Source organism: Saccostrea cucullata, unplaced genomic scaffold, assembly GCF_032062105.1.
Source record: "Saccostrea cucullata isolate Sc308-1 unplaced genomic scaffold, CSIRO_AGI_Scuc_v1 ctg2010, whole genome shotgun sequence".
Lineage (NCBI taxonomy): Eukaryota > Metazoa > Mollusca > Bivalvia > Ostreida > Ostreidae > Saccostrea > Saccostrea cuccullata.
This window is the reverse complement of record NW_026937014.1, coordinates 52,878-77,871: the sequence shown is the minus strand read 5'-3', so window position 1 is coordinate 77,871 and position 24,994 is coordinate 52,878. Positions and strand designations below refer to the sequence as shown.

Here is a 24,994-nt window from a genome sequence, read left to right as displayed (position 1 = left end):
TATCTATTTTTTTCTAATATTGTCATTCTTCACATTCCTTACCTCTACGAATTTCTGGGCTTGATCTTTATTTTTTGGTCGTTAGTATTTACTTTAACATAAAAAGAATTTCGGCGTTGTACACATTTGGCTTTTTAAAGATTATTTTGAAATGTGTGAGAAACATGTGTACATGTATTCAAATGCCCAAGCATTAAATTTGAATGTTCTTATTTACCACAACTACCCAATAAATAGAATTAAATATAAATATTCAGCCGAAGAAGAATTAGTCATTACTTCAATAATGTATTCAGGAAGTGGTGTAAATTATACTTTGATAAAAATAAAGCTGAAAAGAAGATTTGAAAAAATAAGCCAACTTAAGTTTTCCTCAGATCAATAAGATAAAATGATACAATTTTTTTTTACACTTTATGAAACACAGCTGGTTTATTTTACAATAAAATAGCACTCGCAATTAAACTTACCCTTTCATTTATCAATTACCAAAATGAGAAAAAAGATCTGGCTGTACATACTAGTACCCTGAAGTTGACATTAAAAAGACTCCTTAGTTAATGAGTGACAGTATTTATGTGATATTTAAAGACCAAAACTGGAGGTAATAAAACTTTCAATTAAGCTAAGTGCCAAGTAAAGGTCTGAATTTAAAGACCCTTCTTGGTACATTGTGACATCATTATTAATTGATCTTCTGCAGAAGAAGAAGGTATGGTTTTAGCTTTATTGCGCCCTAAAAATGTAATGACATCAAAAAGTTTTGAAACTGGCTTAAATATTAGTTAAATAAATGACATTGATAAATCAGGAAAGAATATGGGATGCAGGCTTACCATTCTGCAAATATGACGTCATTAATGTGAAGCATTTCTCCATTTTCAACAGAAAAAGCCTCAAAATGGCACATTTCAAGGGTTGTTTTCCTTTAGAAAACAGTGTCCACAGCCGTCGCCCACGTTAATTTTTTTTTATTTTGTGCAAAATTCAATAACAAATCACATATCTCAAGATCTTTGTGGGCGATGCCTGTGGACAATGTTATCTGAAAGAAAATTCCATTGAAAATTGGTGTCTTTTGCAACTTTTTAAGAAAATACGGGAAAATGCACATGTTTATGACGTCATAATTAGCATTTAAAAACACATGTGAGAAAAATGACTCGTATGATTTTTCTGCATTGAAGTTCAATTATTTAAAATGCATGAGTTTTCAACTTTTACACCAGTTTCATTTTTTAGAAAATCACAGGGCAAAATTTGTATGGAAACCATACCTTCTTCTTTGTGCAATACTGTTTTTAAAGACCAAAGGCTTAGGGTTAGGTTAAAGACAACCTTTTCGTAACTTAATCTCAGTAAGTTATATTGAAACTTGAAAGTTTGAGTAAAACAGTAAAAAAAAAGAACACACATAGCGCCAGACTTGAAAATGCACATGTTAATATCCTATCTAAAGAGAACACGTATGATTCAATTTTTACAAAAATCAACAGAATGAATCAAATGGGTTCTTAAATAAAATGTAAATCTGAAGAAAATTGAATTAGTGGTTTCAGATATGTTTGCGATTAAAAAAATGTCAATGGGATCAATGGCCAAAAATAAATAAATAAATAAAAGATTCAGTGGGCGATGCACAATGGTCAACCCTTGACCTCTTGATATGACCTTGACCTTTATAGTACATGTGCATAAAGAATGAAGACTCCTTATATATCTTCACTGTCCAAATATCCCTCTACTATTTATTGAAAAACAGTTACACTGCATTTATTAACAGACTGATACATGTAATTGCTTGTTTATTGCATTTAGATAGCGCAAACACATTCTAAAATGTCACGTGACAAATATATAAGTTTCTCTGATTTTTTTCACAAAATATAATAGGGTGAATTCACCATGCATCGGATACCCTTGTACTTTAACAAATTCTAGTGATATCGCTACCAATGGAAAATTATCAAAATGGAGTTTAACATTTAGTTTGTGATTAAAATAACAATTTAGGACACAATTATATGCCGTTTATTGAGAAAATATCCCCAAAAATCGAGTTTTTAGAAAAAAAACTGAAAATTCACCATGGATCGGACATTGTTCACCATGCATCGGACAGACGGTATGGAGGCCGGGAAATATATTACCTTTACCACAGTGCTTTAAAATCCCTGATATGGATATATTTTTATCTTTTATCTAAGAAAATTCCCTCAACTTTAATTTAATCGACAATATTATTGCACAAATATAGAGCGATTCTCGAGATCTCACTCTGCCTTAGAAATGCTTTAAAATGCTTATAATGCCGTAATTCGCGCCTTTTTCTCATGGTTTATCATACTCTGGTTTGTAGAAATAAATTGAGTAAAATTCCAGATAACTTGATATTCCTCGATAACTTGTATTTTGACTGAAAATATAGAGTTTTTATTTTCTTTTCCCGCAAAAAACAGCTGTCAGCTGGGTTCTATATGAAAATGGTAGTGCTTACCTTTGCATCAAAAAGTGTCCGATGCATGGTTAATTTGTGTCCGATGTACGGTGAAAATAGCATATTAGTAAAAACCAGCTCTAATAAGAATTAAACAAACATTGAAGTGAAATTTAATTATTATTTATGTAAAATTACCAATCTCTGACAAAATTCACCCAAGTCCGACTCGTTCCGTGGAAGTCGAATTTAAAAGAACGATAACTCTAAAAATTGCAAAATCATAAATTTCCGGTTATTCCCCTATGATGATGTAAAATATGACGTAACTTCAAGGCCATTTGCGGGGTATTTCTATCACAACATGATAAACACAATCGGTATCATTAAAAAATTTAAATCCTCGTCTTTTTGACAGAAACAAATAAATACACAGAACACTTAAGTTGAAAGAGAGTTTATTGCCTAAAGTTGTCCGAAGCAAGGTATGTGTCCGATGCATGGTGAACTCACCCTATATACCACAACTTATTATTTTTCTTACAAGAATTATTCATTATTGTCAATATAGTTATATTATTCTTTTTCTCCTGAACTTTTCTACGAAATGAGTTAAAATAGAATTCATGCATGTTTAGTACATGTACTTACTTAAACAGACAAAAATAAGCATGATACATTCCCACAATTCAGCTACAATCAAGCATCCATAAAAGCCTTTGAGTTGGTTTAATGTTTATTTAATGATGTTGTGTATATTATAATTACTTAAATATAGCTTAAATCTGCTTAATTTCTACTTAAGAATTCAAATATTTATAAAAATCTTATTAAAGTTATCCGGACAAAAGGTAAACCATTTTGGCAGATGCCAACCTTTTTTTTTGAAACATACATGTATCAATAACTTTTTTACCGATGGAAAACTGGGTTACACACAAAAATAAGATGACAAGCGACATGGCTAATTCAAATATAACTAAGTACATATTGTACAAATAGTCATGTATTCATTTCAGTAATCCACCCCAGAACTGCTCATGTCATGCAATATAAAATACAGAGAGAAAATTAAAAATTTGAAAACATTTAATGAAATTTTAATTTTAAGTAAATTGGTCAAACTTCATGTACATTTCCTCTGTTAAACGATAATTATAAAATAATATGGAAGTTTTTTTCCTATTCTTGTTTATATCATAAACTGTACTTGTTTGACAAATTGAAAGTAGTTGTATCACGTTTTTAGTCATATGTTTATGCATAAATGTTGCATTTTTTCCCACTTTATTAATTAGTAAGATATTTTTAATTATAATACATGTACTTCTATAATGAAAAATCAACGAGAGAGATGTATTAAGTAGTATAAAAGAGTAAAAAAAAAAAAAAAAAACAAGATTATACTAACTCAAAAAAATATTTTTCGTTGGAAAAAAACATGTTGAAAAAATTAATCATTATTTTGCAGAATTTCGCAAAGAAATCTTCGCTTATGTCCACAATAAATATCATTCCATAAATATCCACTATAAAGTGCCATTTCCAGACAATGTTCATTGTTATGAGAATTGCTCGGTTCGCCTGGCCTCCAAAACGTTAACTTTATAGGTGTGCTTCTAGAAGCCCATTTCCAAACACCCTCTTTATCTTTATCCGTACCGCCAATCCATAAGTCATCTAGAAATATTAATTTATGAATAGAAAAGAAGTTCTTTTTTCATTTACGTTATTTTTTACTCAACTATAATGATTATTCTTCTTTGTTTATACTTTTTGAGCATTGTAGAGAAAATCAAACATACGAAAACATTTCAAAAAACACTTCTCATGGTTATTAGTACTTACGGATCATACAAATGAAAACGATAATTAAATCTTCTCTTCGAAAAATAAGATTTTGTAAAATCAAAACTTTTTGACACATACTTTATTTTTACCTATTCACTCAGATAATTCTGAAAACAATTTAACTAAAATAACAATGGAAGGCAAAAACATGTAAATCATAATGAGGCACATTGCATTACTATGTAATACCTTTTTATAAGGAATACCCTTACAAAAAAGCTGGAACTTGGAAACGTGAAACACCTTAAAAGTATCGTGTTTCTGTGCTGCAATTTCTTAAATGTGATTGACATGCTAATGAAGATTTAGTGTTCTACAACCCCCCTCTTCCCTCCCTCCTCCATAACAACAAATAATTACACTGTAAATAAATGCCCCAAGCTTAGAAAATATGAAAATTCAATTTATAAACAGCATTAAAATAGTACCTTTAAATTCTTCAACCACACGCAGAGTGTAGTTTAAAGACGTGAACTCCTCTTCGGTTTCAATTTCTGCTAAAGAACCCCCAATATCAGAACATAAAACCTGAAAATATATTATTTCTATGTGATAATACCTTTATCCAAAATAGCACGTGATGGACCTGTTTCAAAAAATAATTTTACAAAACATATCCCCTACGCCTAATGAACTTGAAATTGCCCAATTAGTGTACGGCGAAAGTCTTCAGATTAACTTTCATATTTTATTTAAAAGCATTCCATACCGATGCTGCTAAGTGACGACGTCATCACTTTATGATGCTGAAACTCCTTAAGCAAACGTAAGCTCCAAACTCTTTTAAAATCAAACACAAACATCCAGGTAATTTCACACACATCATGATTTAATCCCTATGTGAGGGTAAACAGCACTTGACAGTCTTTTTCAATTAACTGAAGAAGATTTTTTTTTTTTAATTTTTAAAGGAAAATTCTTTCAATTAGTGACATGTTAATACCGCTAAAATAATACTAAAAAAAGATTCTGCAGGTGTTTTTATCAGATTGAGACTGAAAAAAGAACTACTAAAGACTAACTAGATGCTGTCATGAGACAGTAATACCCGCACTAAGGTGTTTGCCTCCAAATACACGCTCCTACATATTGGGCGGCTTTCCAAGGAAAAAGTCAAAATAATTCTATATAATTTACATGTATTCATCAAATTGAGTATGAAATTCTCCCTGTGACCTATAACTCAGAGCCTCTTATATTTATTTTACATGCTCAATTCATTATGTACCAGTTTGAATTCTATTAATGATGTAAATTAGATTTTGATAAATGTTTTGCTCATAATAGAACCTTTTTAAATTTACTAATCCCACCGCCCTCGACACCACAATCACACAGCTTATACTTTTTGGAATAGGCTAGATAGAACAGTTTTGTTAAAACATCGTTTGTTATGAATTAATTTAAAATTTGTTCTTGTACTATACATGTTAACATGTAAATTTCTACATCACATCAAGTTGCGTCACCCATTATCATATTTTCAGATTAAACTCCATGTACACCTCGGCCGATTCCCACTTCATCTGATAAGGTGACGGAATGGACGGCACGAGGGTTTGCCGACCAGAATAGCATTAGCACAGGCTGCAGTCTGGTGTGCATTGGATTAATTCATTTTGTGTTATAATTGGATTAAATTTCATGAAGTTGACAAGACCTGTGGAGGTCGGTAAGTACAAGTTTAAGTAGAGTGGGGGCCGGGTAAAATAAACCCAAACGATTAGGTTAAAGTTCAAAAAGGGTCAAAGATTATCGCATGCCACACTAGACGAATTTCATATTGTGAAGTTATCAGTGAAGACGGAACTTTTTGCATAAAAAACGTCATTTTTCGACCCCCATTTGACCCCCGCGGCAAAATCAAAATTCTGAAACCTTACTGCACATCTACCTGACACCACCAACCAACTCCCAAAAGATGATTAGGCTACTGTGTAAAATGTAGAAGGAGTTCAGGGAAGACGGGGCTTTTTGCATAAAAAAACATCATTTTTCGACCCCCATTTGACCCCCCGGGGCAAAATCAGAATTCCAAAACCTTACTGCACATCTACATGACCCCACCAACCATCTCCCAAAAGATGATTAGGCTGCTGAAAAAAAATGTAAGAGGAGTTCAGGGAAGATTGGGCTTTTTGCATAAAAAACGTCATTTTTCGACCCCCATTTGACCCCCCGGGGTAAAATCAAAATTCCGAAACCTTACTGAACATCTACATGACACCACCAATCATCCCCCAAAAGGTTATTATGCTGCTGAGTAAAATGTAGAAGGAGTTCAGGGAAGACGGGACTTTTTGCATAAGAAACGTCATTTTTCGACCCCCATTTGACCCCCGGGGCAAAATCAAAATTCCGAAACTTTACTGCACATCTACATGACACCACCAACCATCTCCCAAAAGATGATTAAGCTACTGTGTAAAATGTAGGAGGAGTTCAGGGAAGAAAAGTGGGACAGACGGACGGACGGACGGACATGAATAACAACAACATACCCGAACTTTCTTTAGAAAGTGCGGGTATAACTAGAAGTGTCCAAAAGGAACATATACCCCCTTCTGGACTTATTTCTTTAAATTTTTCATAGATGTAGATTTCAAGAGGTGCTCACAATTTGTGGAAAGATTTAGAGTAAAAAAATTATTGTTCTTTATATCTTGAATGAATGAAGCTAAGGTACAATCTACTTAAAATGAATATTTAAATATGCACCAGAGTCAACTAATGTACTTTTTTCTTCAGTGACCTTGAACTTGCCCAAATGACCTTGGGTCAAGGTCACAACACACTCAGGCCATGGGTTGAATATACATTACCTAGTTTATTCGTTAGAAATATTTGGACCGGACAGGAATAGAACTTTCTTTCAGTGACGTAAATCTTGCCAAAATGACCTTGTCTAAGGTCTTTACACACTCCCAGGTCAGAAGCAATCTTTTTGTAAAATAGGAACTCATCAAATTTATCAAAAAGAAAGATATTGTCATAAATTATGAACTTTTTTCTTTTGGTGACCTTGCACTTGCCCAGATGAATTTGGGTCAATAAACATACCCGCACTTCATGAACAAATTTATGTAGAGTAGTAAATTCTTATGTCCCTCCGTAAGAAGAGATGTGGACCGAGCACGTTTGAACATATTCTAGTAGACAGACGTACAGACAGCTAGACGGACGAACATATAAGGTGATTTCCAGATACACCCCCATTTGTTTGTTCGAAAAAGAACCATATACATAATGTAAGTATCTGTCAATACATATAGCTTTCACCTGAGCATAATCCCAACTCGCTCTGACGGGTAACAGTACATAGGTGGATTTTCCTCTGGTGGAAATTTCGTAGAATGAAACTAGGAAAAAAAATATAATGATACAATGTAGCTAGATGAAATCTCCTTGCAAGAAACCTTTAGGTCTTCCGTCTTATTTTTGAAAGAGATGAGATATCATTTTGTTTTTTGATATTGAGATATTCATTGATGTAAACTAAAATTAAAAGATTATAAATTTTTTTTACATACACTATAAATCGTTAAACCATATACTTAAGACATTAAGCTCTGCTGGACGTCTTATAAATTAGAAATTTTCTAATAATTCTGAACATTTAATGTTTTGGCATTATTCAAAAATTACTTCTCTATAGCTATTTCTGGGTATATAGAAAAAGAAATATATAAGGGCATGCCTATTTAGACCTTAACCGTGACGTTTTGTAAAAATTGAAAATAAGAAAATAAAAAGAATATTTTTCGAAACATCTTTTATTGGATATTGGTGGAATGGCTAGAAAGTCTGCTCTCGTGGCTCGAAGTAAGAAGCTATTTTTTATGTCGCGGGTTCGAATCCAAGTGCTGCGGGGCATAGAGAAAGGATCTATCGATAAGACCGCACTAAACCGAAGTCGTGAGTCGCAGTAGATACAGGCACAAAAAAATTCCCTCACTGCATAATGACCCTGAATACCGAGATTTTATAAGCCCTCCATCGGCAAGTGGTGTCGTTTCCACATAAGTAAAAACAATCTCGAGAAGGACGTTTAACATCAAACAAACGAAATATATTTATTTTTAGTAAAGCTCGTTCAAATATTAAAGACTTTTGAGATAAAGCGTATCAGATTTAGCATTTATCCCTTGTGGTCCCTAATTACGCATTTTTTTAATATTCACTTATTCTTAATTTTCTATCATATAAAATTGTGTGTGGCTTTGCAAACCTAAGGTAACTGAGTGACGGGTTTAGTTAAGAAGATTGGGGATAAGGCGGGCGAAGTGACTGTAGTGCGACGGCTAAGAAGTGGAAAATTTAATCTCAATTATATCCAAATTTTATTTGATATTCCATCTGATATTAAAGTGTACTGAATGTAAAATCTCTACAATTTACAAAAATCTCACAAAGACTGAAAATATTTGCCTTTGAAAAAGCATATACACACTAAAAAGAACACAAACAATCATTTTCTCAGACTTTAACAATTTTTAGCTCACCTGAGACGAAGGCTCAAGTGAGCTTTTCTGATCACATTTTGTCCGATGTCCGTCCGTCTAGCTGTCCGTCTGTAAACTTTTCACATTTTCGACTACTTCTCAAGAACCACTTGGCCAATTTTGACCAAACTTGGTACAAAGCATCCTTGGATAAAGGGAAATTTAAATTGTTAACATAAAGGGCCAAGTCTACTCGCAAGGGGAGATAATCAAGAAAAGACAAAAATAGGGTGAAGTCATTAAAAGATCTTCTTCTCAAGAACATTTGGGCCAGAAAAGCTGAAACTTATGTGGAAGCATCCAAAGGTAGTGTAGATTCTAAATTGTTCACATCATGACCCTCAGGGGAAGGGCGGGGCCACAATGGGGAATCAAAGTTTTACATAGAAATATATAGGAAAAATCTTTGAAAATCTTCTCAAGAACCACTGGGCCAGAAAAGCTGAAACTTATGTGGAGGGATCCTGGTATAGTTTAGATTCTAAATTGTTCAAATAATGGGGGGAGGGCAGGGCCACAATTGGGAATCAAAGTTTTATATAGAAATATATTGGAAAAACCTTTGTAAATCTTCTTCTCAAGAACCAATAGGCCAGAAAACCTGAAACTTATGTGGAAGCATTCTGGGGTAATGTAGATTCTAAATTGTAAAAATCATTACCCCTGGGGGAAGGGCGGGGCCACTATAGGGAATCAAATTTTTTTTAAAAATAGAAATATATAGTTATCTTTGAAAATTTTCTTCTCAAGAACCACTGGGTCAGAAAAGCTTAAACTAATGTGCACATGGAAGGATCATGGGGTAGTTTATATTTCAATATGTCTAAATTATGATCAGTGAGATAGGGTGGGGATGCATTATGTAATACAAGGGGGAAATCTGGTAAAGAACAGAATAGTCAAAGCTTCTCAGGTGAGCAATGTGGCCCATGGGCCTCTTGTTTTCAATATGAGTGAGTCTTCGCTCCATTTGTTTTGTTGCAATAAAAATACATTTTTTGGTTTACAAAAACATGGAGCGAAGACCCACTATACCTTAAAAGTACACTTTTATGACAAAGCAATTCCATCTTTCCGAGAAATACTTCAAGTCCATTAAGTCTTAGGTTATATCAGAAACATGATTTAAATGCCAATAATCATCATTCGCCATGTAGCAAGTGGTTTGCGCCTTAGTCTCAAAGCCGTATGATAGTCATACAAATGTACGTCCGACTTTTATTGCTAGGGTTCGAATTCCTCTAATATCATCTTATATTTTTATAAAAGAAATTTTTTTTCTCTCACAAAAGGATTTTTTCTCATATTTTCATAAATTTTAATAATAAGAAGTTAACTTAAATATTCAGTTCACATTTTAAATATTATTTATTAATATCCGACGCTATAGGCATTCTGCCCGCCTTGTTCCCCCATCTTCTTTACTAAGCAGTAATATAGGTTCTTTAAAAAGTAAAACCAATTATGGCTTTGCTGTTCTTGAAAAATATTTTCCTGTATATTCCTATGTAAAATTTTGATCATCCACTGTGGCCCCACCATACCCCGGGGTCATGATTCGAACAAACTTAAATCTACACTACCTCAGGATGCATCCCTATTAATATGTCTATTCATGTCTTTGTTGTTATTGAAAAGATTTTAAAGATTTTCTTTCATATTCTTATGTAAATTTTGATCGTTCATTATGGCCCCCACTCTACCCTTTGGGGTCATTATTTGAACAAACTTAAATCTACTCTACCTCAGGATGCTTCCCTATATATATGATTAATTATGGCTTTGTTTCATATTTCCTGGCCCAGTGGTTCTTGAGAAGAAGATTTTTAAAACATGCCAACACATTTTTCACATTTTTCTAATTATTTCCCTTGAAAGAGACGATGGCCCTTTATTTGAACACATTTGAATCCCCTTCACCCCAGAAATGATTTGTGGTAAGTTTGGTTCCTGAGAAGAAGTCAAAAATGTGAAAAGTTTTCAGACGGACATGCGGACGGACAGACTACAGACAAAAATGTGATCAGAAAATCTCACTTGAGCATTCAGCTCAGGTGAACTAAAAAAGCACATATTTTATCAGGAAACTTGGAAAAGCGAGAGAAAGAAAAGTAGGAAATCTCACCTGAAAGACTGCTCAGACGATTAACTCGCTTCTTCAAATCCTCGTTATTTTCTGTTCAAAATGATAAGATATAGTTTGTGATTGATTATTCTACCAATAACCAATCATTCTCTCTTCCCCCTCCCCCCTCTCTTTCTTTTATCACTCTCCAGTCAATGACATATCGGTGGAAGTTATTGATTTTTTTAAACATAAATTTATTATATGTATATCAATGTTGTCACGAGTGTTGTACATGTACATGTATTCATTACAAATTTGAAATGATTCCTTGTCTTTCAAGGTCTGATTTTACATACAAGTTTAAGAAATGGATATTACAAAATGATTGGGTTCCGTATTTCCAGCAATGTAATTATTTGTTATTAGATATTTATTATTGATGTTTAATTATTCATTTCAGCATTATGATTCTTTGGATAAACACGTATAATCCTTTCACAAGTTTGATTCAGACGCCAAAAATGATATGTTTTGAATGCATTTATCAAATTATTTCTCAACTATTGTATGGAGTTATAAGCGATAATTTGATCTTTAATTTTTTTCAGGTATACATGTATTGATATTTTCCGACTAACAGAAAAAAAAATGTTTCTCTGGTGACTGCTTTTGTTTATCTAAAAATACAAGATTACAAAAAAATAAATTTATTAAGCAAATTAATTGAGCGAAGAAAAGACATCTTTAACAACATTAAGAAATACTGTACTGAAAAATCACCTGTTATATTTTTCAAGCGAATCAATTGCTGCTTTAAAAATCAGTTCTGATGTGACAGCATGAAGTATACAAATAAATTTAATCTAAAATTAATATAAGTTTTACCTGTATATTAAACAAAGAAGGTATTTTCCTATCAACAGAGAAAACTCACTTGTTACATTTTCCAAACGGTTTACATTTTCTTCAAGTGACTGTTTTTGATCATCTAAAAATGCAAGATTGCAAATGTATTCAGCAAATACATTAAGCAAAGAAAACATTTTTAAGGACGTTCGATCCTCAGCTTTTGAACGGATTTTGGTTCTGTACTTTATTTATACAATTCTGCATAATCTTTTAGTTCTAACATTGAATCTGAGTTCTACAATGTAAATTCAACCATATTCAATGAAAAAACCGCGATTAAATTCCATTTAAGTAGAATTAAGCTTAAGGGTTTTTTTTTTTAGGAGAAAACGATCAATTTTTTCCTTTTTGAACTTTAACAGTACTTTTAATATTAGATTCCTATTTTTCAATGCTAAAAAAACTGTTGTTTTTTTTTTTCGCCGTAAAATGTGTTCTACTGGTTCTGAAATATCTATTAAATTATTTCTTATGAATTCTTTCAAGGCAATGTGACAAATATAGTAAATTTATTCTGAAAATCCAGGGAAAAAATGAACCAATTTTAACGTACAATTGTTTTTATTTTTTTTTGTTATATCTGAAAATTTACATCATATACCCTCACTTTTGATGTTCTTTTCTAAATATTTAAGATAAATTTGACCTATAAATTCAGAAAAAGATTAAGAGTTAATAATAATAATTTTCTTGCTTATTAGATTTTCAATGCCAGAAAAGTAACATTTTATTAGTGTAAAAAGGTAAAAAAAATTGATTATGCGAAGCAATATGAATTTTTTTTATCACAATTTTAAAGTGTCTTTTTTAAAATGGACTTAGAGATTTTGCTGCTTTAAGGATATCCGATCCTCAGCAAGGAATGTTAACTCCAAAAATTAATATTCAATTTAAAATGCTTGAAAATTAAATTCTTTCATGCAGCAATTTTCATTTTATTCATCTTTATGATTCAAGGTTTTTGGAAGTCTTAGAAAAGGTCTTATAAAAGTTAACATTTTTACCCTATAATAGGAAAAAATTGATACAGTTTTAGAGAAATAAGATTTTCTTGAATCCAGCCTTTGATTCCAAAACTTATTAGCATGATATGAAATAAAAAGTGATTTGTGGAGTCTAGCAATGATAACAAAAGCCTTTTACACGATGTATTAAAGAATACATAACAGAAATAGAGGACAAAAAACCAAATGAATGTAAAAGTCATGACAATATCTCTAAATGCCTGGATAACTATCGTTTTTAACCTAAAATTTATTCAAGGAATAACTGTCTTATTTTTTCGATTTCTTGATGTGATCAATCGATTGGCTTGCGTGATAATTTGCATAAACGCCTTTCCTGTCTAGCTGTTTGTTCCACCCCGCATGTGGTTTTTCTTTGGAACCGCGCCAATACATTGATGAGGGAAAAAAGTACATTTACAATTTGTAATTTTATCTCAGACAAAGAAGCTGGAAATGTAAATTTTTGCTGATCAATTTGAAATTTGAAAATGCATGGCTGATATTCCAATTCGCTTTTTCTGCAAAAATATTGAAGATTTGAAAATTTTCCCTACATAATATGATTAACTTTCATCTTTAACTTTAAAGAAATACTGTAGATAAATTTACATAACTTTGTGGATTCAAAGATACTTTTATGTGTATTTTTATTACTTAACTGCTAATTTTATAAACATGGGGATCGGAATAACTTAATTGGATAAAAATATTGGAGGGAAAACGTCGAAGATGTAATTTTTAATTAAGACACAAAGTTCAGTGCAAAAAGGTCAAATTCAATGTTTTGTAACGCCAAAAGGAGCATATTAACCCTCCCCCATTTTTGATTTGAATTTTGATTAAGCTACATTGTAAGTATGAAGAAACTAAAAATATAATTGGCAAAAACAAAATTAAGATATTAAGTATCAGGATCCAATGTTGTTAACAAAAATGTTAAAGAACTGTAAATCACCTGTTATGTTTTTCAAACGGATCAATTGCTGCTTTAATGACAAGTTTTGTTCTGAAAGGCATAAATTATACCGATAAATTTAATTTCAAATTAATTTCAATTTTACATGTAATGAAGAAAAGGCATATTTTCCGATTAACAGAGAAAACTCACCTGTTGCATTTTCCATTCGGTACACATTTTTTTCAAGTGATTGTTTCTGTTTATCTACAAATTCAAGATTTCAAATGTATTGAGCAATTACATTAAGCAAAGAAATAATATTTTTTACAAAAAAATTTGGAACTGTACAGGAAAAATCACCTGTTATATCCTGCAAACGTATCAATTGCCGCTTTTGTTCTGAAAAGCATATATTATACAAATCAAATAAATATAACACAGCAAGCATATATTTTCCATTGATTAAAGATTACTAGACAGGGAAAGAAAAGGAAATATCCCGGTACTTAAAAACTAAGCTGTTATATTTATCATACGGTTAATTTTCTTGTTGTAATGTCAGACATTGTTCTTTAACTATTTTTTTTCTTTGTTTGTATCAGATAAAGGCTTATTTTAATTAATCACTATAATAATAATATTATGTTGATTAAGACATTTGCTTTACCATTATATCCATCTTTCTGAAGTCCAAACATTGTACTGATTATGGACAAGCAAATGATCAAACTGACAGTAATGAGCGTGGCTATTCGTAATTTCAGCTTAGAATTCATAGAAGGTTTATGCTGATTTCCCTCTGTTTGAAATTCATCCTTTAGCCTAGGGTCCGAGGCCGGTGTTTTTTTCTATAGACTGTAAATATGATAGTTTAAACAATAAGATCGATAAATAAAATCAGTTTTATAAAAATTTCAGTGTTTCTGTTAATTAATTAAGGAATAAATTAGATAAGTAAATAATTGTTCAAGACGAATGAATTGTAGAATATGATAAATCTGCATGTATTTAACCCAATCTCAATCAAATATTGTTCAACTAGGTATTTACTTGAGACTTATGGTATAGGTGCATGTTTCTGCCCCCTACATACAAGATAAATTACGTCAACATGCAAGATAAATTATGTCAACATGCAAGATGAATTATGTCAACATGCAAAATAAATTACGTCAACATACAAGATAATTATGATGACATGGAAATTGCCAATTTTTTCAGAAAATCTGATTTTATAATGGGCAACACATAAACAAAAACCAAAATAACAACAGTGATTTGATAATTCAACAACAAAATTCCTCTTTATTTTGTGGATATGTTAGAGGATATCAGGTTAAAACTACAGGCATTGTGAGCAATGAGCTCACTAAATGATATCCCCGCCTCCCACGTGAATAAAATGGCAGTGTCAATGTTTTGCTCTGGAAAATCCAAAATATATGTCGGATCAAAAAGTAAAATAGGTGGTCACAATTGCAATATGTAATAAAGATTCTGTGAAAGTTTCTTTAAATTTCCTTCAGTGGTATGAGAGGAGTTACGGATAAGAGATGGGTACCCCAAAGCGTAGCTGACGGACGGACGGACGGACGGACGTAAAGGCAGACGGAAATACCGATTACTATATACCCTCCCGCTTTTCAAGCGTGGGGTATAATACAACCTGTAGAGTACAAAGATACCCCCCTCTTCTAATTTGGTGATCGAAAGAAATCTCATGAATCTTAACGTTGGTGTCTCTCCATCGCTTTTTCAAATATGTTTGAATTTTTTTCAGCCTATAATCGAAAACAATAGCATATACATGTACGTACATTGTACATGTTAAGCTTTCACTGAACTCCGAGTGAAGTGAACATTAATTTGAATTCCCTCCCCCGCAAAGGTATTCAACGCACTATTTTCTGACTTCTTTCTCGTAAAAAGAATCACATTTCTATAGACATAAATATGTATTTTTCTTATCAACAATATTGTATTTTAAAGGGGAGGGGGCGGATATATGGAGCAAGTTTATTTGATAATTTGAGAAAATTTCCAAGCTTAATCAATAAAAACTAAATATGAAACGGAACAACATGCATGTTCTCTATCAACATTAAGTAAAACAAGAAATGGGGACTAAGTCGAAGATCAGAGACTGAATGCAAACACAGTTTAGAATCCATATCCAGTTCTCAGAGTAGCTTATGATCTCCGGATCATATTGACTTTCATCAAACGATCTTAATATGGCGTACCTTCAGTTTCAAATGGGGGAGAAATAAACAAAATTTAAAGTATTTGGTACTCCTTTGTTTGTACCAATAGAGAGTTATGTCGTTCGGATTTTGTTTACCCTGGCTAAATTTTAGCGCGAAATAGAACAAACACCTACTTCCCAAAAAGCAGTAAAATGAACCGTCTTACTTCTTGATGATATTATTCCTTTAAGCCCAGTTTTTTTTCCAACAGTTAGCTAGCCTTAAAGCTGAACACGACTCGTAAATAGGCATACCGCATTTTTGATAGAATTATCTACGATACATCAATACAAGATGATTGCTTTATTGTCACAGGTATCGGCGTGGAATGGCGACCCGTGTTCGTGCTGGTTATCTTGCATTGCCTTTGTTTATATTTTATTGCAGTTACATTTATCTATGTTGTTTGTATACTGCACTGACTTATGTACCTATAATTGTAAATTTATTTGGTATCTTACTTCCCTGCATTAGACGAAGTATTACGTTATTATTCTCGCTACCAAGTCCTGTATAGCATACGTCCGTCTACACCGTTGTCGACTGATTAAACTGAACAGTCTCTAATTCTTGCCCTATTTATAGGGGTCTGCAGGGTAGCGAGTCTCGAGAACTAAAATGGCGGACACAATACTTTTACGAATCGTGTTCAGCTTTACAGAAAATGTGTTAATACAAAAACCTCAAAGATAAAAACTATTAAATAATGAATAATTCCAACTACTGTGGTTTCATCAATTTTCGTTGGCATCAATTTTCGTGGATTTTGTAAAATACACGTTTTCGAGGATACGTAATTTCGTGGACAAAGGCATTGCCCATACAAATGAATGTCATATTTCGTAATTCAATGAACATTTAAATTCGTGGATCTGCTCAACAACGAAATCCACGAAAATTGGTGCTCAACGAATATTGATGAAACCACAGTATTTTGCCGTTACATCCAAACTTCCCTGGTTTGGATGCATATACTGGCGGTTTATCACAATGAAATTTATTAAGCAGTGCAGTTTTCATGATTCTTATATGTTTCTTTTCTAATTGTGAAACATTAGCTTTTGATTGTGATGACTGTGTTCTGTAAATATTTTTACCAAAGGTTTATTTAATCTAAGTCGTGTGCGTTGCACAGTTGTTAGAGCGTCTCTGCAAGAGTCGCAAACTAAGAAGTTGAACCTTATGTCGCGGTTCGAATCCCACCGTTGGATGTTGAGATCAGTCCTTTGGATGAGACCCTGTAAACCGAGGTTCCGTGTCAAAGAGGGTGCTGGCAGGAAAAATCAAAGTACTCAGGAGTACTAGGAGCCGGGCTCATTTACAAAGTAGAATTTTGTATATGAATCATACTTTTATATTGTACCAACGGATAAATATCAAGAATTTCAGACACAGGAAGAACACAAACAATTAAAAAGATAAGGTCTTCAGTGACATATAATCATCTTATCTGAAAAAAAAATCTGATGATAAATTATTTTAAAATATCAATATTAATGATTAGTTTAGGGGTCCACAACCACGGTCCGAATTTACAAGGATCTGTGTTAACCTGGTGCCGCCGAATGTAAACTAAAGGCTAATCTGGTTGACTATCAAAAACCTTACGCAAATAATTATGCTACTTGACTTAAGACTGAAAATTTCAAAGTCATTACTGCTGATGTTAATTTGTATAGATAAACTTCCATATTTTATTTAGCGTTTGTATATTCTCAGAAGCGGTTGAGCGTGCATACTTTATTTTTACGCGTAACTTTAATTTGGCGACTGTGGGGTGGACATCCTACATTAAACAGGATGTCATAAGCCGGCAATTGCTCTTTGAGCAATAATCCCAGCTAAAAATCACTATTAGCTCAATGGCCCTAAATGCCGAGTATAGGAAAAAATTTGAGCTCTACAGCGGCAAGTCGTGGCGTTTCCGTATGAGTGAAAAATCCTCGAGAAGGATGTTAACCAATCATTTAACCTTAAGAGTATTTTTTAGAGTTGGGAGCACTATTTTTGTAAAAATTAATAACAAACACTTTGGAGTTCTCTCACTGAGGTTTCATGCAGAATGAGTAATTTACACACACATTACAAATAAATTACATGTAATTCGATAGTCCTAAATTAAATGGATCCGTTGACATCATCATCATCAGATAATTCTATTATCCAGATTAAAAGGTTGTGTCACATCGAAAAATATATCTTCCCAAGACAAGCACAGATGGTGATTATTATGCCCTGAGACACCTGTTTGTCTCAACAGTTACAAAACGTTAATTAAAACATTAATAATACATAAAAAGCAATAATAAATATCAGTGCATATAAGACTTGTGTTATGGTTGATGATGATTTTTGGAGCCCCAAAAAGATGCAACTGTAGCAATCCGAAATCATAAAAGCACTTCAATCATCCTTATGCTTTAAAGAAAACAGAAGATATAAGCAATGATATCATGTTCATCATAATGACTTACAAGAGTTTGGTACTCCGCGTCAGTGTCTTGCCGTATTGGTATAGTAGCATAATCGTCAGAATATGTTTCCTAGCAGGTGAAACCAGAACTCATTTTAAACAAAGTATCCAATGCTTTAGTTGAAAATCCAACAGTATGAAAGAAAAATAATTATGCCGTTCCAAGACTTATAAGAAATGGCTTTGTAGCATCGTAATTTCGTGTAACTGTTCATAAAGGTTATTGCTGAAACTTGCAATTTTTTCCTAACATCGAGATGGACATTATTACATGAAGAGGTTAAAGCTCAAGATAATAAGCACCGCCCTCAAATTAACCTGGTCTGTATTCCCCTCTTAGATAAATGTACGTTTTACTCATGGAAACCAAATGGGGATTCATAAGGTGATTGAACCTTTAGTCACGTGTTTACATATTTTATGCACCCTGTATAGCTAAATATGTTAGACGTTGCAATCGTTACATATAGAACTGTTGTAAGATCGTTCCGTAGTTTTTATATATGTTATTTTTCCTCAAGCGTACATAAAAAGCTATTTTTTATATTTTCAGCCATATGTAATAAAAAAAAAATTATACAATTATTTCTGTTTTTGAGGTGATTTAGACACCAGAGGAGTACAATATTCACCGAGCCCGAAGGGCAAAGTCAATATTGTATTTCGGTGGTGGCTAAATCATCTTACTGAACTCAAAAAACACCAATAAGTGTTTTATTATATATGATTAAATGATAGCAAACTCCAATAAGGCTGTTTCTGCTTTAATTGAAAGTTTTTTAAACGAGACATTTCAATAAGAACACATTGTAACAAAAAAATGGAACAGAAATAATTCAATATACATTTGTATTGACCTGCAATAATTCCTTATATTGACCTGGAAGGTCACGTGATTCATTATTTTGACCTGCAATAATTCCTTGTAATGACCTGAAAGGTCACATGCAGGTCAATATATAACGTAACATTTTTCTATCATTGTTGGATCTCAGCCAATCAGAGAGAGGGAAATTATTCAATCATATAATAAAGTTGTATATATATATTGTAAAACTTATTAGTCCGTAGACAGAGTTAGAATTTATGAATCGTGTATATAACCCTAACCCTAGAATTTATGAATTGTGTAAATATTTGAGAATTTATTGTTTAAATAGTTGTGCACGGCCACTGTACATTATCTTCTCATTTTACACTAATAGAAAGAAGGGTCGGTAAGTAATACTTTGTTTTGAATTTTTTTATGATTTTAAAGGCATCCTGTGAGTCATTCTCTAAACAGCGAGTTTGAAGCTCTCTTTTCCGTATCATATGTTTTGGTTTTTAATCAGCTTCCTGAAAGCTCCATAAACACTACTTAAAAACTGTTCTTACGATCTAGAATAATAATATTCAATTTCCGGATTTTACAATAAACAAAAGGTTCGGTGCATACAAGTAAGGTCGCTCGGGTAAACGTTAAAAAATATTATCTGTGCTTGGATCTATATTAAAATACATTACATTTTGTTAAAATTCCATTGTTATATAGAAAAAACAACACTTAACAAATTTTCTCAATGTACATGTACGTACTAATAAATTTACCAATTTACTGATCCCAACGCTATTTTTAACGTACACCTCATTATCTTTGTGAGGGATTTTTTTTTCGTAATTTTTCAGTTTTTCAAAATTCTATTTCAATAAGTAAACATTATTAAACAATGCCATTCTATGTAAAAGGTACGAATTCATTCATTTTTAACTTAATGGATAATTATTATTATCATTTCATTTATAGATATTTTACATCGATATTTTTCTTCGTGTTTTATCTACCGTTGTATCTGAAAAGAAAAGTTTATCATCGTTTTCTTTAGCATGTTTAGGCTAATTTAAAAATTGTATCATCTGCAAAACTTTATAGGGTAAAAACAAAAGAACTGCAACACCCTCTTTATAATCATGACTTACTTTTGATTCATGTGATGTTCCGATGTAATGTATGCTGGGCTCTGTATACTCATTTGGAACTGCTGCCTAGTTATAAACCAACATCAAGAAATTCAAATTAAGTTTAGTTACTACATGTAGTCAAACTTTTATAGCTATTACATTCTTTTTCATTTGCCAATTACTGTAATTGTTTCAGTTGATCACGTGTAAACGCATTTTATATCCCATAGAGGTTGAGGAATTAAATTAAATAGATATATGAGACCATAAAATACAACCTCCTACATTTGCATTGATAATTATCTTCCTCTAGATCTCACCAAATGAGTTTTTCTCCATAATTCAAAGGAAGAAGATGAAAGGAAAGTCGGTCCTTTTGGCGATTACCGAAAAAATGCATTCATTTGGTATTTTATGGCATGAGGTCCATTGAAGGACCTTGTAATGGTTAAGTTGCTTGAAAATAATAATTCCTGCTTAAAGTTTAAACTTTTTTCAAGTTCAAAAAGTAAAACATCAAAAATTACATTCTGATAATACAAAATTTGCAAAAGGGAGAGTAAATAAGAGACAAACCCACAAAAGTCTAATTTTTTGCAACCCCTCTCACTTATCATAAATGAACCAAGGAAAGACAGGAGTTAGATATGGGGAAAACTCACAGACATTTATATATAAGCAGGAAATAATTTGAGTAAATTACACATTCAAAGAAACTCCAGTTTAAGATCTTACTATAAATCTGATCATAATCATAAGCTACTAGCATCAATATCCTGGGATGGAGAGAAAGAACTGCAGCATTTTTTTTCCTAAAGATCAAGTAAAACCAGTAATTTTCAATTATTAATTTCCAGAATATCAATTAAAATACATTTATTTTTAACATAGCATAAATCATTGATGCATCTAAGAATTAAAAACTAAAAGATTGTGTCCCTTTCAAAATGTAATTAAAAGAAACATAAAAAAATCATCCAATACCTACCATTTTTGCTGTTTTGATTATTCCTCCAACTTTTCTTGTTCTACAACAAATTCTTATTGTGTTAGAAGTTAATTGTAATTGATATTTATTATGTGTACATTGTGAAATATTTTAAAAAGAAGAAAAATGCAAGAAAATAATCCGACCAAACACAGTTTTTTTTATTCCTTCCATAAGATAATAATATAAATTTAAAACAAAATTTCCCACAGCTCTGTTATTTCTTTATTTCTCGATCAGTTTGAATAAAGAACCAAGAATTAGAAATTGTTCTATCTGACGTATCCGTATAAGTATACGTATCCGTATCGATCGAGATATGAAAAGCATCTCGATCCCGATGTCTAAACCATTTGATACAATTTCCATCTCTGTTTATGGTTAAATAAGCCACGGTCATGAATAGGAAAATAGCAAATGGCAATTTTTCTGTAAAAATACTATACTGTTGTAAATCTCTATCCTTTCGTAGAAAAATATTTATTTAAAAAAACAAATGAAAATGAAGTCAAGTATTAACCTGTTTAACTCCCTCCGTTTCCCCTCCCCTCACATTGTCGCCAGAAGCAAATTGAAAGTAGGGAGGGGGGCTAATTGAAAAAGAAAAAAATAATCAGCCCTAAAAAACCTTGACAAGAAAAAAGCACTTAAACACTATTTTGTGTGTGTGTGTGTGTTTTTTTTTTTTTTTTGGGGGGGGGGGGTGTCCGAACTATTTTCATTGCCATTTTTTCCAAACACTATCACTTACTCTTCTTTGAATACAACATGCCTGTTTAAAGTGGGAAGAGGGCTTATCCTACGCCTCAATGTTTAATGCTTATAGTATGTCTATCTTTGCAAATGTGGGAGAGGGGGGCGCTAAGCCCCCCTCCCCCTCCAGTTCCGACGTCTGTGCCTCACCATGTGCACACACAAAATTTGATAACGCCTTTTGACTTTTATGGTGGCATATTTCTGCCCCTTGTGTGCAAGTTATTTTTCTATCAAATATGTCGACATGCAAGATAGATATGTTAACATGCAACACAGCTATGTCAACATGCAACATAAATATGTTGACATGCAAGAAAATTGCAATAAGATAAAATTTTTTACAAAATCTTCAAAAATCTCAAATATTGCCCACATGTGACATAAAACATGCTACATGCTACTGATTTATGTTAACATGAAAGATAAATATGTTGACATGCAACTTAGATTGCATGTCAGCATAAATAAGTTGCATGTCAACATAAATAAGTTGCAGGTCAAAATATTTAACTTGCACATTAACATAAATAAGTAGCATGTTGGATGTCACATGTGGGGGATATTTTAGATTTTTGAAGATTTTTTATAATATTTATTTGATTGCAATTTTCTTGCATGTTAACATATTTATGTTGCATGTTGACATAACTATCTTGCATGTCGACATATTTGATAGAAAAATAACTTGCACACAAGGGGCAGAAATATGCCACGATACATAATATATAGGCATTTAAAATTGAGGTTTACTTTTCTTGTTGGTTTAGCCCCCCCCCTCTTCAATCAGCGCCCCCACTTTCTATTTGTTTGCGCCGCCAATGATACGGCTATCGACCTACAATTTATGGAGTGTATTCAATCCGCCCCAGAATTACCAGCTATCCAAAATTTTTCTGGAGAACTATAACCATCAAATACATAATAATGAATGGCATAAAAAATAATAAAAAAGAAAAAGATGATGGAGATTTTCAGTGAATCCCCATACACATTTTTTTACACTATGATTAAATCTCTCCCAGTTAATGTAAAACTTCATATTTTTACAATGTACAAGATTATGATAAAGAGGTTAAACTGTATATAAAATTATATATTATTGGGGATATGTCGTGTTCTTGTAAATATTAATTCGAAAATGAAGAATGAATCCCTAATATTGAGAGAGAGAGAGAGAGAGAGAATTTTTTTACTTTTAAAAAATTATACACTGTACTTGTTATTCAAATTTTATTTTTAAACCTTTAGCCACCCACTCCCTCCCCCCAAAAACATGACGGATAAGGATGTACAGCAACTGATATGTTTTTATTAAAAATATCACACTTCATATCATTTCTTAGTGAATGAGGCTAAAAACCAAACATAAAACGTTGGCAATGTAACCAGATGGTTTAGACATCGGGATTGAGATGCCTCTCATACCTCGATACGTATACGGATACTTATACGGATACATCAGATAGAACAATTTCTATTAGACTAAAGTATTGTTGTAAATATATCATTTATTGATTACACAAATGAAAAAAAAAATGAAATTTGGGAGATATCAATATCGATTCTTTGTACAATTTACATCTACACTTTGTTATGGATCTCCGCAAAAATGAAAGGAACATCTTGACAGTACTCAACCCCACCCCCACCCCACAAATTTATCAATTATTTAAGCTGAAAAAAGTGGCAACAAACAACAGGCCATGAAACAAAAGACATTTACTATTAAATCCCAAAGTTAAGCTTAACAAAGGGGATGGTTGTACGGGGTGGGGGAGGGTATTCTCTCTTTTTTACAAAATAATGACGTGTACAAAATCTTGCAGCATCTAAAAATGATAACATTCACATGATATCTCCGATGTTAGCTAGCGTCTAATCTCCACAGAACCCCAGAAACTGAGACTATGCATTACACAACGTCGGTTAACTCCTAAACATGAGATATACATTAAATAAACAACGAAAACTACATATTTTACCAACGAAATGGAAAAACACATTTGCATAAATAAACATATTGTTACAAATAATATAACATCTTATTGGAACGAATTAAAATGATTTCGAACTCGATCCATCATTTATCTATTTATTTTTTTCTTTAAGTATAAAAAATCAAAACAAATAACTATACCTTCTTTATTCCTTTATTCTGAGGGAAAAGTACACAGGAATTAAGGAAAAAAGATATGAGAAAGAAAGTTACAAACAAAATATCACATGCCAAGGAAGGTTATCACTGCAAGCATCATATATCTTTCTTTTTTAAACATGACCAACTTTTTCACCCAATCAGCAATCTCTTAAATATCTTAAGTGTTTCACTTAACAGTTTAATGTTTTATCAACAAATCTGATGGGAAAAGATATTTTTTTCAAAAAGCCCGGATCAGTCAATAAAGAGTCGAAGTTTCTTTAAAAAGTTTCTTTAAAAAGAGGTAGATTCACTATCTCCATAAAATGGCCCATTCAATATACCAATTAACCGACCAAGTCCTTAGGTCCCATTTCGAACATCAACATAAAGTAGAGACCTAGTGCTTTCATTTCCTATAAAAAAAATTCCTCTGAGAGTCCAAGTTTGGAAACTCAGACGTTGTGAAACTGCAATGTTCTTAATTTTTTAAGAAAATGGGTTCAACATTTGATAAAAATATGAGCCCACCCCGCGATCCAATTTTTTTTTTCATCAACTAGAATCTTCTGTAACAGTTCTTTCATTGTATAATTAAATATTTTAGATCAGGGGTTGGGGGCTATGCAAAATATTAAATATACAGCTTAATTTTTTGTCATTTTTACAGAAATTTTCAAGATTTGAGGAAAATGACGACATTCAAGACGTTATAACACATGGATAAGAGTTAAAATTACGTCATTTTTATTTAATATGAGGTCACCAAGGTTCCAAGTTA

General features: G+C 32.2%; 1 protein-coding gene and 1 long non-coding RNA gene across 3 annotated transcripts; both read right to left on the bottom strand.

Annotated features, from left to right (window-relative positions):
• Positions 1–3,366: 3,366 nt before the first annotated feature.
• LOC134247060 (C-type Lectin CRL-like) lies at positions 3,367–14,521 on the bottom strand. Of its 2 annotated transcripts, XM_062729398.1 has the most exons (7): positions 14,340–14,521; positions 14,033–14,071; positions 11,793–11,846; positions 10,916–10,966; positions 7,568–7,647; positions 4,717–4,816; positions 3,367–4,117 (listed from the first exon to the last, which is right to left on the bottom strand). In XM_062729398.1, the coding sequence occupies exons 1-7, from the start codon at positions 14,446–14,448 to the stop codon at positions 3,891–3,893; spliced, it is 660 nt and encodes a 219-aa protein (XP_062585382.1). In that variant the 5' UTR covers positions 14,449–14,521; the 3' UTR covers positions 3,367–3,890. The 2 variants fall into 2 exon arrangements, with proteins under 2 accessions (XP_062585382.1, XP_062585383.1); XM_062729399.1 differs by lacking the exons at positions 10,916–10,966; positions 11,793–11,846.
• Positions 14,522–18,361: 3,840 nt separating this feature from the next.
• On the bottom strand, positions 18,362–24,255 carry LOC134247061 (uncharacterized). The gene is made up of 4 exons (XR_009987761.1): positions 24,214–24,255; positions 21,321–21,360; positions 20,351–20,416; positions 18,362–18,461 (listed from the first exon to the last, which is right to left on the bottom strand). It is a non-coding gene; the product is annotated as an uncharacterized LOC134247061 (long non-coding RNA).
• Positions 24,256–24,994: the final 739 nt, after the last annotated feature.

What these genes read in the sequence shown, in the direction of transcription:
- LOC134247060 (XM_062729398.1), bottom strand. Translation starts at nt 14,448, where the DNA reads ATGAATTCTAAGCTGAAATTACGAATAGCCACGCTCATTACTGTCAGT. An exon ending in TCGTCTGAGCAGTCTTTCAG is followed by an intron (nt 7,648 to 10,915) that starts GTGAGATTTCCT and finishes TTTTTTTCCTAG; the next exon opens with TTTCATTCTACGAAATTTCC. An exon ending in CGAGTTGGGATTATGCTCAG is followed by an intron (nt 4,817 to 7,567) that starts GTGAAAGCTATA and finishes ATATATTTTCAG; the next exon opens with GTTTTATGTTCTGATATTGG.